Consider the following 16814-nt stretch of genomic DNA (forward strand, 5'->3'; position numbering starts at 1 on the left):
TTCTATCTTTACTTGGAAAAGTGGATTAGGGTTTGGTAGAATTAAATAGCAAAAACTCAAAGCTTTAAACCTTATTTAATATAATCGATTAGGAATAAGTGGGTTCTATTTGGCATATATTTGTTGTTCTTAATTGTAACTCTTTTATATTTGGGAAAATCATAAAGAGGAAATACTACATAATTATTGGGAAATATTGGGTAGCCCTTTAGGAATCATTTGCATATTAAAGGACCTTCCATTAGAAATATATCATATTAACACCGATAGCATTACATTTCATTGATGGGGACACAACCTTGGTTTCCTTAATTAAATTAATCACATTCTCTTAACAAAATAGTTTTCTTGATAATTCACAATTACAACACTCTCTTTTTAAACTAACGGAGTAGGATTACGACTTAAGTCAAGTTGCACACTACTCAAGTAACCTTTTCACACCTATTCCCTGTGGGATTCGACCCCAATTTAGTTGGGTTATTATATTTGACATCGACCGCTTTTCACTATTTATTTAGGTGTAATTTGAGCGTATCAAATATTGGCGCCATTGCCGAGGAATACGGTTTTGAAATTACTAATTAGTGTGTTCTTTACTTTACGGTTTCTTCTATTCCATCACAGTTTGCTTTCTTTACTTTGTGTCATTAGGAAAACATGGGCGAGCCGGAAGAAGAGAATATTTTTGCGGATATAGATGAGTATATTGAGGATACAAATGCCATTTCCCCTCCAAGAGTTGATGTTGCCACCTTCCAAGTGGAACACGGTATAATCCTAATGCTAAAGGCAGAGGGGTTCTTCCGAAATTCCACAGATGATGATCCGACGCAACATCTCAGAAATGTTTTGGTGTGTGCACCATGCACAAGCAGAATCACGTCTCAGGTGATGCCCTAAGGTTGAGGGTGTTCAAGTACTCTCTAACTGGAGAGGCAAGACAGTGGATCCAAAAACTACCTCCTAATTTCATCCATACTTGGCCCGAACGTGTCCGAGCTTTCCTAGCAAAATGGTTTCCGCAAAGCAAGAAGTCTGAGCTTCGGGATAAAATTTTCTTCTTCAAGCAACTACCAGGAGAGCATCTACATGAGGCATGGAATAGATTCAACTTATACTTGGTGAGGTCACCGAATCATGGCTTTCCGGATAATATTTTATTCGAGAAGTTTTACATGGGCTTGGATCCTATGAACCAATCCATAGCCAAATATGCAGCGGATGGATCCTTTATGGATAAAATATTTGCAGGGGTCACACGACAAGATGGCAGAACATAACCAAGCTTGGCACTGGGAAGACACCACGGGTGGAATTGAATGTGGTATCCTTAACCAACATGATTAAGGAGAACCAAGAAAGAGATCAAGTAATTGCCGGGCTTGCCAGCAATGTCAACGTGTTGACAAAAATGTTCACTGAAAGACAAACAAAAAAGGTGAATGTTGTGGAAGATATGCAACCCATGTCAAATGAGGATTACGAAGAAGCCAATTATGTCAACAATTCTCAAGGAGGATATCAAAGAAAACCCTACCAAGGTTCAGGACAACAACACCAATGGAGGTCTAACCCGCAAGGGCAAGGCAACCAACAGTGACGAAACGACCAAGGTAGTTAAAATCAAGGAAATTGGAGTCATAAAAACAATAATTTTTCAAATCGGAGTTCAAACCCCTATGTTCCACCAAAGAGGCAATATTTTAACTCTCCGAATTGGAAGGAAAGTTCTTCAAGTGAGTCCAAGATGCAAAACATGCTTGAACGAGTATTGCAAAATCAAGAGAGATCTGACACTTCAATGAAGAATATAACCGAGCTTGTGGGTTCTCACACCGCATCTATTCAAAAGTTGGAGATGTAAATGAGAGATCTCTCAAGAGAACAAAATCCGAAGCAAAAAGGCACGCTCCTAATGATACAATTGCAAACACAAAAGGTAGTGGGAGTGGTCCAACTTCTCATTGTATGACAATCACAACTCGAAGTGGGAAACTACTTCAATGAGAGAATAAACAAGTGGTCAAAGTGGAAGATTCTGAACAAGAAGTCGAGGCACAAGTTGAGGTGCCAATTGTTGTTGAAGTTGAAAGACTCCCGAAGAAGGTGAGAAGAACTCAAGAAGTGAATCATGAAGAGGTTAAGGAAAAGGTAATAGAGGCACCAAAAACTCTAGCACCAATTCCTAGACATCCTCTTCCTTTCCCTCAAAGACTTTCTAATAAGGTTGATGATAGAAAACTCAAGAAGTTCTATGACATCCTCAAGCAATTATCGGTGAACATTCCATTTGTGGAAGCATTTCAAGAGATGCCGGGTTTTGTTAAGTACTTGAAAGGCTTGATCACTAAATATAAAATCACCAACAATGAAGTGGTGAATGTTACTCACCGGGTTAGTTCCATCATTGAAATAACCGCCATCCAAAAGAAAGAGGACCCGGGAGCCTTCACCATTCCATGCACCATTGGATTGCGCAATTTTGCATGAGCCCTTTGCGATAATGGGGATAGCATCTTAATGCCCTTTACTATTTACAAGCAAGAAGGATTATGTATGCCTAGGCCTACAATAATGAGGTTGGAAATGGCCGACCGTTCAATAAAGTGACCGGTGGGAATAGTTGATAATGTGCTTGTAAAAGTGGGAAAGTTTCTCATCCCCGCTGACTTTGTTATTCTCAATTGTGTTGTTGATAAAGAGATCCCTATCATCTTGGGGAGACCATTCCTTGCTACCGGGAGGGCACTCATGGGCTCGAAACGAAATGATATCAAGTTCCGAGTTAATGACTAAGAAGTTACCTTTCAAGCAGGTAAAGGTATGAAATTGCCACATGCATATGAAAGTATCTCAGTCATTGATGTTGTTGATGAGATAGAGGATGTAGTAGAGGTGAAGATGGAAGAGTATGCCTTGGTGAGACATTGACGACTATTTTGGTGAATTTTGATGGTGAAGACATGGAATGATACATGGAATCGGTGAATGCATTGGAAGGGCTTGGGTCCTACACTTATGCACCAAAGAAGCTTTCTCTTGACTTAGAGAATAGAGTTACCCCTCCTGCTAAGCCTTCCATTATGGAACCGCCACAACTTGAGCTCAAGCCACTCTCGCTGCACTTAAGGTATAAATTTTTTGGCTCTAATAAAACTCTACCTGTAATTGTTTCTTCTTTGTTGAATGATGTGCAGGTTGAACACTTATTGAATACCTTGAGGGACCACAGACAGTCCATTGGTTGGACTATAGCGGGTATCCAAGAGATTCACGCCAGAATTTGTGAGCACAAGATATAATTGGAGCAAGAGAGCAAACCTAGCGTGGAGCATCAAAGAAGGTTAAATCCTTCCATGCAAGAGGTGGTGAAGAAAGAAATCATAAAATGGTTGGATGTCGGGGTTGTCTACCCCATTGTCGATAGTCCTTGGGTGAGTCCGGTGCAATGTGTTCCAAAGAAAAGAGGCATGACCGTGATTCAAATGATAAAAATGAACTCATCCCAACGAGGACGGTGACCGGGTGGAGAGTTTGCATAGACTACTCGAAGCTCAATAGTTCTACTTGCAAAGACCATTTCCCTATGCATTTTATTGATCAAATGTTTGATCGGCTAGCGGGAAGGTCATTTTATTTCTTCTTGGATGGCTATTCCGGCTACAACCAAATCAACATCGCCTTAGAGGACCAAGAGAAGACGACATCCACATGTCTGTATGGGACCTTTACCTTTAGCCGGATTCCATTTGGGCTATGCAATGCCCCGGCTACTTTTCAACGATGCATGATGTCAATCTTCTCAGACATGGTGGAGGATTTCTTAGAGGTATTCATGGATGACTTCTCTGTAGTTGGTGATTCCTTTGAGAATTGCCAAAAGATGTGAGGAAACAAACCTTGTGCTCAATTGGAAAAAATGTCACTTCATTGTGGATTAGGGTATTGTTCTTGGCCACAAAATTTCCAAGAAAGGCATAGAGTTTGATTGGGCAAAGAACAGGATCATTTCCAAGCTTCCTCCTCCCATTTCGGTAAAAGGCGTTCGGAGATTTTTGGGGCATGCCGGTTTTTATAGGCGATTTATCAAGGACTTCTCAAAAATTGCAAGTCCCATGTGCAAGCTCCTTGAAAAGGATTTTAAGTTTGAGTTCGATGAGAAATGCTTCAAAGCTTTTGAGGAATTGAAAGCAAGGCTCACCACAGAACCTATTATTGTCACACCCGATTGGTCTCTTCCATTTAAACTCATGTGTGACACCCGTGGTGTCGCTATTGGAGTAATAATTGGTCAATGGCATAACAAGATTCTTCATCATGTCTACTATGCAAGAAAGACACTCAATGGCGCACAAATAAATTACACTGTAACTGAGCAAGGACTGCTTGTTATTGACTATGCTTTTGAAACATCCTGGACCTATTTGATGGGATCCAAAGTGATAGTCTACACCGATCATGATACTCTCCGATACCTTATGAAGAAGAAGGATGTTAAACCAAGATTGATTAGGTGGGTTCTTTTGTTACAAGAGTTTGACTTTGAAGTCAAAGATTGGAAAGGAACAGAGAATCAAGTTGCGGATCACTTATCCAGGCTTGAAGAGGCAGGGAGGCCAAAAGAAGATCTTGAAATTAATGATGCCTTCCCAGATGAACACTTATTGGCAATATCTAGCACCTTCACTCCTTGGTATGCCGATATCGCTAACTTCTTGGTTAGTGACTTTATCCCCGACGGATTAGAATCTTATCAACAGAAAAAGTTCTTACGAGAGTGTAGGCAATACTATTAGGAGGAACCCTTTTTCCCGGATTTGCACCGACAACATCATTCGGCGTTGTGTTCCGAAAGATGAGAAAATTCAAATTCTCAAAGCATGTCATGACTCCCCAGTTGAGGGCCACCATGGCAAAAATCGTACTGCGGAAAAAGTGCTTGAATGTGGCTATTATTGGCCATCGATCTATCAAGATGCAAACCAAATAGTCGAGGCATGTGATCAATGTCGAAGACATGGGTCAATTTCTAGAAGGCATGAGATGCCTATAAAATGTTTGATGGAGGTCGAGATCTTTGATGTGTGGGGGATAGATTTCATGGGTCCCTTTGTAAGCTCTTACAGCATGACATATATCTTGGTGGCAGTAGATTATGTCTCCAAATGGGTGGACGAAATTGCCTTGCCAAATAATGAGGTAAAGAGTGTAACCGCCTTCTTGAAGAAGAACATATTTACTCGGTTTGGAACCCCAAGGGCCATCCTTAGTGATGGTGGTTCTCACTTATGCAACAAAGCTTTTGTCGGGTTGCTCAAAAAATATGAGGTAAAGCACAAGGTGTCCACCACTTATCATCCTCAGTCGAGGGGTCAAGTTGAAGTCTCCAACCAGGAGATCAAAAATATTCTAGCAAAACTTATTAATGTAAACAGAACCGACTGGTCAAAAAAGATAGATGATGCATTGCGGGCTTATTGAACAACACTTAAGACTCCCATTGGCACCTTACCATACTGGTTGGTTTTTGGTAAGGCATGTCACTTGCCAGTGGAGCTTGAACACAAAGCCATGTGGGCATTGAAAAAGTTATATCTTGACTGGGTCAAAGTTGCTAATCTAAGGATGCTACAACTCAACGAGGTGGAAGAGTTCCATTTTCATGCCTATGAGAATGCAACCATGTATAAAGAAAGAATGAAGTTTATTCAGGACAAGAAGATTTTGAAGCAGGAATTCAAATCTGGTGACTTAGTCTTACTCTTCAAGTCAATATTGAAGTTCTTTTCAAGCAAACTCAAATCCAAATGGTCTTGCCCGTTCAAAGTTGTGAATGTATCTTCCTATGGTGCTATTGAATTAGAATCCGAGGACGGGACTCGAACTTTCAAAGTAAATGGCTAATGGGTCAAGCATTACCTCGGAACCATTGGAGAAAGGCAACTGGTAGAATAATTCTCACTCAAGGATGGTCCTTTGCCTATCCCCACCACTGGTTAGCCAAAATGGGGGCAACATCACCGTGCCGTAACGTTAAATCAAGCGCTTCTTGGAAGGCAACCCATGTGTTGGTAACAGTTTTTTTGGTTAGATTATAATTTAGGTAGGTTTATTTGTAACTGTTGAATAATTTTACGTGTGTGTTAGAATGCAGGTTACACCAAATACAAATAAATAGGATGCAAAGGCAGAGGGAAAATGAAGGAAAGCAAGCCGGGATTCAGTTGTGTTCTACGGCAACATATGTGGCCACATAAAAGGTTTGCGGACTGCATAATGGTCGCAGACGCAAACAGAACAACATGCAAACTGGGCCTTAAAAATACAGTGAGAATTCACTTTATGCAGGCCGCATAATGATTATGCGACCGCAGAGTAGATCGCAAATATGTTGCCCACCACTCAGTTACTAACCCATCGCACAACACATATGCGGTCGCATAATATGTTATGTGATGTCCTTTTCACCGTGAAACCCTCAGGTATTAAACCCTAATTCTTTCTCTCTCATTTCTTTCTATCATCTATTATATCACACACCCAAGCACGAAGCATAATACAAAAGAAAAAAAACACTGAGAAAAATAAAAAGGAATTGAAAAAGAAAGGCTTACCTTGCTCGCGATTCACACCCACGTGGTTTGCTGGATCTTCTGATATCTGGTATGTATATTTCCAACCCTTCTCTTGCTCAGTCAATTTGAAGAGTGTTGTGTGCTTTCACTTGACTAAATTTCCCATCTCATCCATGTACCCTCCTCTTTCTCCCCAGCTCCTTGCTATGAGTAATCAACTGTGAATGCTTGTACTGAAAATTGACTCTGGGAACCATGTACTCTGGGTAAATCCAAATTTGGGGATTAGCATTAGGGGGACTGATTTGAGTAGGGGGTTGGAGATTTGTGTATATTTTCATTAGGTATTTGTTTGTAATGCTCTTTCACAACTTGAGCATTTGCTACTGAGTGTGCATAAAGGCTGCCTGTGAGTGCCTTTTTAAGTAGAGATGATGACCTTTACGGTCTGCATAACCTTTTTGCGGACCGCAGAGTCATCGCATTCTGTATGCTTGGAAGTTTTCTAAAAGACCATATGCGGTTGAGTCTGCGACCTTAGAAATGTTTTGCGGACCGCACAATGGTCACAGACAGAAGCAGAAAAAAGGCTAAATCTAAAGAACAAATCGCGATTGATCTGCAGCCGCACATTTGTTCTGCGGACCACATAATTTGTTTTGTTTAGAGATGGTTGTAATCTGTGTTATGGTTTGCGGCTCGTAGAGTTATTCTGTGATTGTATAACTGGTCGTAGGACATTCTTTGTCTCTGACTTCTCTTCCATATGTTACATATGCCATATCATGTACTCACTCCTCGTTAATTGACATGAATGGCACCAAAGAAATCTCTAGCATCGCGAACACCCACCGCTCCAGGAAAGAGATGGGCTGCTTCTATAAGCCCACAATCACAGCAATCCCAAAGCAAACGGCCTGACACCTCCAGAAATTTATCTAAGCATTCCTCCCAGTCTGAAGAGAAGGAGGCACAAACTGACCTTGTGCCACCAGTTGACCTCCATGCCGAAGCATGCCGAAAGAGTGGTGAGGATCTCAAGTTTGGGATCTTCGGCTCTTGGACTCTGTACAGAGATGGCCCGACAAAGAGAAAGATCCTCGAAGAAAAGCAGCTGAGTTTGAACGATTTAAAAGAACGCTACCCCTATGTGCTAGAAAGAATCAAAAAGAGGGGATGGGAGTTCTTCACTAAGGTTCTGGGGGGAGTACAACGAGACGCTTGTTAGGGAATTTTATGTTGCATCCAGGAACTCAGAACAAAAGAAAAACCGTAGATACTTGGACTCTGTCTTAGTTCGAGGAGTTGAAATACTCTGTGATTCCCCATAAATCAATGATGTATATTTCGAAGAATGGGAGCCAGGCATGGCAGAATTTGACACAAAGATTGCAAATAAGGAATCTGAGCAATCTGAGCGTGCTTCAGTAGCCTCTGTAATAGCCAAGGGAACTCCACCCTGGATTGCACCGCGATAAAGGATTCACAAGAGAGATCTTACCCAAGAAGGTCGGTAATGGCTAAGTTTTGTCTGTTCTCGTATAATGCCCTCGAGAAATGAGACTGACATCCGTATGGAGAAGGCGATCCTCATTTCTTGCATCATGTCGGGTATCAAGATTGATATAGGCAAGCTTTTATTCCCTGAGATTGGGATCCAGGCAAACCAGAAAGAAACCTCGCTTCATTTTCAATGCTTAATCCATGCCTTGTGTAAAGATGTGGCGGTTCCTCTGTTCCCCAAACATGACCACATAGAAAACGCTATTAGGACATTGACATCACTCGGATCAATGATGTTGCGGATAAAGTGGTCGAAGATCTACTAGAGCAATCACTCACTCCCCCCTCGTCAGCCTCAGCAGCACATGTTGCCTCATCAGTGCCAGACACTTCTTCCACACCAACTACCTCTACATCTACTCCCAGACCAGCCACAGTTACACCACCTGTCTCATTGCCTACACTCTCCAAGCTTGGTCTACTGGCACAACATGCCAATGCCAAAGTAGACAAGTTGACAAAAGAACTTCCATCGCTCATCAAGAAAGCATTGGCCCCGATCCAAACCTCAGTAAGTGATCTTCAAAATCAACATCTATCATATGAGGATTGACTCAAGCACTTTGAAGCTTGCCTTGAGAAGGTTGAGTGAGGTGGAGCTTGGTATATTCCTCAACTCAAAAAGGATGTAGTTGAGCTCAGGTAAGAGCTGCAAAAGATACAGACGCTAGAGTTTGATTTGACCACCCTTCTTCCAATGGAAGGAGCATAGGGCACTGGCACCTCCCATGTACCAAGCCTCGATTTGGATTTCACAAACCTCCTGCCAGCTGAGGAGGCACATGATATTGACATCTAACAAGTTTCGGGTTCCGAGGCACACACCGACGATCATTCAAATGAGGAATCTGGAGAGTCTTGTGAGGAAACTGATGAGGAGGAGATATTTGAGTAGGGTGATGATCAGAGGGACAACAAAGGAAACCAGGTTGTCGTTTCAAAATATTAACTGGGTGAGGAGGAGGCGGATGTGCAGACAGCTATCGCACACTTCCTTGCAGATATGATTTCCAGGGTTACCACCACAACCACACAGCCATCATCGGGTGAGGCTAGCAGCTCCCAGGTCCAGGACCCGGCTTCGTAACTGGCGGGGCTTCCTACTTTGGTCTCGGACACCACTGTCCAATCAGAGGATCCTCCCACTGCCTCCACAGTGTCAGCTCCTGGTCCCACGGCCGCCTCAGATATTCTAACCCCTCCAAGCACCTAGTGCGCCCTCAGGGAGCCCCGAAACTTTGCTCTTACTTTCTCAATGCATTAGGGACAATGCATGCTCTTAGGTTAGGGGTGGGGTAGTCAAATTTTACAACTTGTATATAAACTCTTAATTTTAATAATGTAGATTTGTATATAGTAATGAATTCCCCTTGGTTTTTCTTTGCCGGGTTCTTTTTCCAAGGGTGTAATAGTAGAACCATGGTCGTAGTATATAACGTTTTGACTTGTTTGGTGCTTTTGTTCAAAATTCAAGTATGTGATAAGATTTTGTTGAATAAATTGCACCCTTCCAATTTTATAAATTAACAGTTAGTCATTCTTGTGAAATCGAAGCTCGCTCTTTGACTTAGTGCTTACTTAGAATCTCAAATATCATGTGATGAAACTTTGAATTGCCTTGTATTCATTCGAGGGCTGAAATTATGGCGATTTGAGCAGTTCATGCATCGTGAGTGGTGAGAATTTGTGTAAATAATGCATGTGCTCAACTTGTAATGTCTAGAACTTGCCCGGTTGGTTTCTCAATGCAAATCTCAGGTTGATGATTGGGTGTTGCAATGATATTAGGCTCTCTTTTTGATTGCTAACCAATGTTTGACCAAATTGACCTCCCTGGTGCATTTATTATCCTAGTTATCCCCCGTTGAGCCTTTGACCTTTCATTTGGCTACCACATTACAAATTTGTACTCTTTTGTGAAATAATTCCCTCTTCTGAACCCGTCCCTCCTTGAATGTTGAGAATGAGGCTAAAAGCCTAAGTTAGGGGTATTGGTAATAATTGGAAAATTGTGAAGATGTGCATTGTGTGTAGAAGCATATACCTCGAAATTGTTTAAATGAAGATACTCAAGCTCCAAAAGAAAAGCAAAAGAAGATATGTGTATATTTATAAGAAAAAAAACAATGTGTGGAGTCTTGTGAAAAGTAAAGAGATACTTTGACGTGGTTCTATGTCGGTAACTAGAGGTCAATAAGGGCTATGTGGTTTAAAAAGAAGCAAAGTGTGTGTAGCATTCAAGAAGGGTGCAGTCACTATATTCCCAAATATTCATCCAACCCGTCCTGAAGCCTACACTACAACCCTTAAAAAGTCTTTTTTGATCTACATAATTATTCCCGAGATAGCAATGAGTTAAAATAAGGGCAAGCATATGTACTAATACTTGTAGCGCTTAGCCTTCTTTCTGAGTGAAATAGTGTTTGATTGTATCCCCTGTACATATTTGTTGAGTTGGGGATTTTCTTTGATGTGAGCACGCATGAATTGCAAGAGTTAGCATAAATTAGGCTTCTTGAAGTAGGATACAAGTGCATAGCTAGCTATGGGTAGCACTCTGTCATTGCTCTTGAGGCTCAAAGCTCACAAACTGATTATTCGAATTGTTAAATGATCTTTGTCTTCAAAGAAGGGTGAATAAAAGAAGTTGCATACTTGTTAGCTAACAATCAGCACCATCCATAATCACTACTGCTTTGTGATCAGTCGAAAATAGATTAGTATTTGGTAGGTTGACTGTTTAGTTGCTTGAGGACAAGCGAGAGTCTAAGTTGGGGGTGTTGATGTGCCGTAGAATTGAGGCACTTTTGATACTAATTACATAGATTTTAGCTCATCTTTTAAAGTATTATAAGTTATTTCTAATGTAGTTTTGGTGTTTTGCCGAAAACCAGACTTGAAGAGCCAAGAACAGGAAACAGATGACAAAAACTCATGGAAAGGTAGAAATGCGGTAGGTCTGCGATCGCAAAAATGATGTGCGGGCCGCAGACCAATCGCAGAGTGAAGCAGTCCATCCCAGTTCTGAGAGTATATTCTACGATCCATTGTGCGGTCGCATAACTCTTGTGCGGACAGCATAATCATCGCACAAATACAAAAGAGTTCCACTAAATATGACTTTGCAGTATGACATGCGGTCGCAAAATCTATATGCGGACCACATAAACAAAATGTGACGAAAATCTGGATAACAGGGTGATCTAATTCTGCGAAGGAAATGAAGATGTACGGACCGCAAAAGCCTTCTGCGATCCATTCTGCGTTCGCAGACGTGATCTGTAAGGTTATTTTTATCACTTTTTGAACACGACTTTTAGCCTATTATAAATAGAATGACTAGGGTTTTGTTGCACCATCTTGTCTGAAAAAGAGGCTACACGTAGAGCATCGAATACACCATTATTTTGGAAGCTTTTGAAGAGAGAATATTATCATCTTTGTAAGCTTTATGACTTTATGTATTGCTTTGTTCTTGGATTCTAGTATGAGTAGCTAGCTTTAAATACTAAGCTTGTGGACCCTAAATGGATGTAATGTTAATAAGTGTTTACCATTGAATATATATATATATATATATATATATATATATATATATATATATATATATATATATATATATATATATATATATATATAATGGTCAGTTGATATCTATTAATCTCTCATGCTTTATTTATTGTTGATGGTTGCAAACATTGACTAGTGCCACTTTACTCTATCTTTACTTGGAAAAGTGTGTTAGGGTTTGGTAGAATTGAATAGCAAAAACTCAAGGCCTCAAACCTTGTTTAAAAGAATCACTTAGGAATAAGTGGGTTCTATTTGGCATATATTGGTTGTTCTTAATTGTAACTCTTTTATATTTAGGAAAATCATAAAGAGAAAATACTACCTAATTATTAGAAAATATTGGGTAGTCATTTAGGAATCATTTGCATATTAAAGGACCTTCTATTAGAAATATATCATATTAATACTGATAGCATTACATTCCATTAATGGGGACACAACCTTGGTTTTCTTAATTAAATTAATCACATTCTCTTAACAAAATGGTTTTCTTGATAATTCACAATTACAACACACTCTTTTTAAACTAACGGAGTAGGATTACGACTTAAGTCAAGTTTCACAGTACTCAAGTAACCTTTTCACACCTATTCCCTGTGAGATTCGACCCCAACCTAGTTGGGTTATTATATTTGACATTGACCACCTCACACTATTTATTTAGGTGTAATTTGAGCGTATCACTACTCAAAACATGAATACGCATAGACCGTCAAGGCCTCTGACATGCTGTACATACTGAACCTGTGTCTACAAAGCCTCTAAGGGTATCTAACATCAAAATATGGTCAGGACACGACACTGACCTACCGATAAGTGTATATATATATATAGGACAGTCTAATAACATCTAGACTCGGTTGTACTCCGGATGAAATGGAACTTTGCCAATCCTCAGCTGGATATCAACTCCGTCTATGATAAGATCCCGTCAAACTGGATACCTGAACCTGCAGGCATAAATGCAGTGCCCCGACGATGGGACATTAGAACAAAGAAATGTACTAAGTATGTAAGGCAGATAACATATGAATAATATAATTAAAACTGAACTGACATGTATGTATGATATACTGAAAGAAATCTGGCGAGTCAATGAGATCCGAGAATCATACTTACCTTATTCTAACTCATAACATATCTAAGTATTGAATTATTCAACTTACCTTATAAAGGATGTAGACTAAAAAGGAAAGACTCTGTTGGCCGAGAACATCTAATGTTGTATATACATCTAATTCGTGTCATGTTATACCTGAACATGTTCCCATATGCTATCTGTACTGGAAACCATCATATAGTGGAACTTTATCTATAGCATTCTTCTAGCCATCATATCTTTTATCTGAATACTTACCTCATATAGATAAAACATCTCCAGGGCTACATTGAAACATAAAAGTGACACTTACGCGTTTCATAAGAGACCGCCCGTAAGGCTCACTCATAAATATGAATAACCTTTGGCTCGTACACGTAACATAGTAGACCGTCTGTACGTCTCATAATACTGAGGTCTGGCTATGCATGCAACTCAGACCATCCATAACCAACCTTCATTATGCACATATGCATTTATAGACCATACACAGAGCTTCATTGTACACCTACACATTCATAGACCGTCCGTAGGGATTATGTCTTATACATATTCATTTAATGTCACTCGTTCAGACATCATTCAATCATCAATAAATAAACCTGGATTCATAAACATACAAGCTTGTGAGTAACTCGTTACAATAACCAATCCTTATTCCTTAGCCACTTTCTACGTTATCCTTCGTAACTGTTTTGACATCGCACTTCTATCCTTAGTTCATATCACAACTCGTTGCTAGGGATTACATGATTCTTTGTATTTATAGCTATGTAATATTCGTAGCTTGTGAGGCTACTTGTATATATATATATATATATATATATATATATATATATATATATATATCCATTCATCAATATGTAACAAGAGTTGCAGGATTTACGCTCTATAAACTTATATTCTTATTGCTAAGCTTATCATATTCAATAATTTATGACTCCATAGGTAACGTATATTGTCTCATAACATCACCATTTATGACTCCATAGGTAACGTGTATATATATATATATATATATATATATATATATATATATATATATATATATATATATATATATATATATCCATTCATCAATACGCAACAAGAGTTGCGGGATTTACGCTCTATAAACTTATATTCTTATTGCTAAGCTTATCATATTCAATAATTTATGACTCCATAGGTAACGTATATCGTCTCATAACATCACCCTTATATATAATCAACCTTATTTAGCTTGAGAGCAACATAACTATCTTCGTGGGTCTATATCGGTTTCGTGAAGACAAACGTGTAAGTATTGGAAGTTGTGCCATTCTTTAGGTCAAAACATTCTTATCATTTTGCAACTATTCATTATGCTACCATGTTGAACTTTTCGTATATAACTATCCCTCATTAAACAGACATTATATTGCTTCTGATTTGTTAGACCATTCGTACGTAATGTTTAATTAACATCTAGACGTCTTGTAACATATAAAAGACAAGGACCTTTCAGAAGGCTCTATTGACTCCTAAAGAATACATGAAACTGCGATCAACACAAACTATTTCAACATTCGTATGACTATACTCGTGAACGGACCTTAATCGTCAGTATAGAACATATATAAAGCCTCGACCCTTTGAATTCTTTATAAGGGAAACATAACTTAGGAAATCGTGCAAAAGAAAAGAAAGAAAGACCTTACATACCTCATAACATCCAGTCCAATCCTCAAGCTAACTAAACCTGCAGCTCCTTTGTCTACAAGCAATGAACAATATTGTCGTCACAATACGAATGCCATAACTTATCACATTTGAACGACAAACTTTATTCTACGATAAAATGGACAACACCTCCGCTGTTTATATAGGTTCCCACAAGTTACAACAGCCAACAGTATCCCAAACAACATCAACAAATACTCATAATAAGCCTTTCAAAACAGTTTAACAATCCTGACGAGTGGCAAGCTCGGTTTGTGACTAAACAACTATAGTTTTAAAACCCTTCTTCATTCTAGGATTTATCAACAACATTAACCTCCATTTATTCAATTATCCTTACTAATTTCAGCAAAAATACACGTTAAAATGACCCCATAATAGTCCGATAATTTCAGCAACTCAAAACTGACATTTCAGATTACTAACACATGTTTTCGACTTGTTTCTTTTCTTTTAAATAGTATATAATTAAGCCTCTTCTCATATAAACCAGCCATGAGTTCAACTTAAAAATAAGTTCACAACCAGCCAATAGTTACGCAACTACAAACAACATACTACTCTTACGAAACTCGCAAGTTCTAGTCGTTACGATCGAGCTACAACTCATAAAAGCTTAGATAAGGAAAAGAGAAGCATAAACTTATATTGGACTGAGTAGAACCCACGAAACCTAGTTCTTCTTCATACAAAATTAGTCCACCAACACAGCTACTAGAAGGAGAAAGGAAAAGTAGCAAGCTGTCCGGGATGTTCGGCACCAGAATCACTTCGTATCACCCGAAATCACCTAGGGTTTATATTTGGGGGAGGAGCTGCAGGGGTTCAATCTTATATTCTTGGACTGAGAAATGAGTGAAATAAATGGCTTAATTTAGCCCTTAAAGGGCCCTTGGCCGCCCTTTTTGTGATTTATTTGGTCCCTTCATTTAAACAAGTAGGTGACACACCTACTTGTCACCTACCAGTCTGTGCAGTCTTGCGGAAACGTGAATATCTCTCTACTCCGACATCAAATCATTTTAATGCGTTGAAAAGTAGACTCGTAGATCTTCAATTTGGTAGGTGGATCATCCCATAATTCTAAGTATATTTATAGAAAGGATCTGCCACATTTGACCTAATTTTCAGCACATTATGAGTGTGACTTGTGATGACCATTGCCATCTTTTGTTCCACAGCTCGCTTGACTTCAAAACATAACACACGACTATCATACAACTGAAATAACTCATAACATAGCCTCCTTATAATGTTAAGAACCTTAGTCTCACCCCAAAATTACATGTTACAACATTCCCAACTTGTCGACTTTCGACGAAACTTATTTTCTTCAATTCGTTTAGCTTCTGAGCTTTCCAACCCTCTTGGTACTCGTTATTCATGATCTTAAATATTTGTAACATCCACGGTAATATTATTAACTTAATTTATGTACTTTCAAAGAGGATCTCATTTTCGATCTTACATCAATTCACTTACAACATACTTTTACGTATGAAAATATGGGGTGTAACATCGTTCCCACCTTTGGAACATTCGTCCTCAAATGTTGGCTGATGCGGTTATCAATCTCATAATCTATGGCTCTTACGAAAAATTTAATATTGTCCTTTTCATCTAGGTAACTGTTCTATGAATAAATCCAAAGGCCAGGGCATTCCCCCCCTTTATGCCTCTTTCTCACACCACGACCAATGGTCGAAATTCTTCCAATCTAGTAATATTTGCTACCTTCTGTCATGTAGCTTGTACGACTCTGTCCTTGTATGTGTGCCTATGCGACTATTCTCTCCTTTTCACTCTAGCTTTTAGCCAATATCTAGGCCTCACTTTGTGAACATATATAGAACTATGACAAGCTGTCCCTCTAGGCACTTATAGGTATACTGAAGTTCTTCACTTGGTACTTTGTCGAACTTACGATTATTGCTATATTTTGTGTCATAGCCTCGGTTATCCATCCTTATGGATTTACTGCATCTAGGTGGGTCATACTATACCATAACACTTACTTCAGTTTATTATTGATGAGGTTTGCCACCCAACTCTAGGTTACGCTCTCGCTGCCTATCTTATATGTATAAATCTAAGTCCTTTAATGCTTCCTCATTACTGTTCATCTTAAGAATGACGGCATAATATCATCTCATACTTTGTAACTTTTATCTATCTATTGTCTATTCACCTTAATGTTGACTATAATCCACTAGTGATAACTTGAAACTTCTTACATAATACATTTTTACTAGGGCTCACGTCTCGTCGGCTAACATGTAAAGTTATTTGCTTGATCCACC

The 16814-nt window shown here is 39.2% G+C and overlaps 1 protein-coding gene across 1 annotated transcript; it reads left to right on the forward strand.

Moving 5' to 3' along the window:
• Positions 1–5574: 5574 nt before the first annotated feature.
• On the forward strand, positions 5575–5907 carry LOC104091225 (uncharacterized). Its single transcript, XM_009596508.1, has one exon. The coding sequence runs from the start codon at positions 5575–5577 to the stop codon at positions 5905–5907; it is 333 nt and encodes a 110-aa protein (XP_009594803.1).
• Positions 5908–16814: the final 10907 nt, after the last annotated feature.

The sequence above is a fragment of the Nicotiana tomentosiformis genome, chromosome 5 (genome assembly GCF_000390325.3).
Source record: "Nicotiana tomentosiformis chromosome 5, ASM39032v3, whole genome shotgun sequence".
Taxonomy (NCBI): Eukaryota; Viridiplantae; Streptophyta; class Magnoliopsida; order Solanales; family Solanaceae; genus Nicotiana; species Nicotiana tomentosiformis.

What these genes read in the sequence shown, in the direction of transcription:
- LOC104091225 (XM_009596508.1), top strand. Translation starts at nt 5,575, where the DNA reads ATGTGGGCATTGAAAAAGTTATATCTTGACTGGGTCAAAGTTGCTAAT.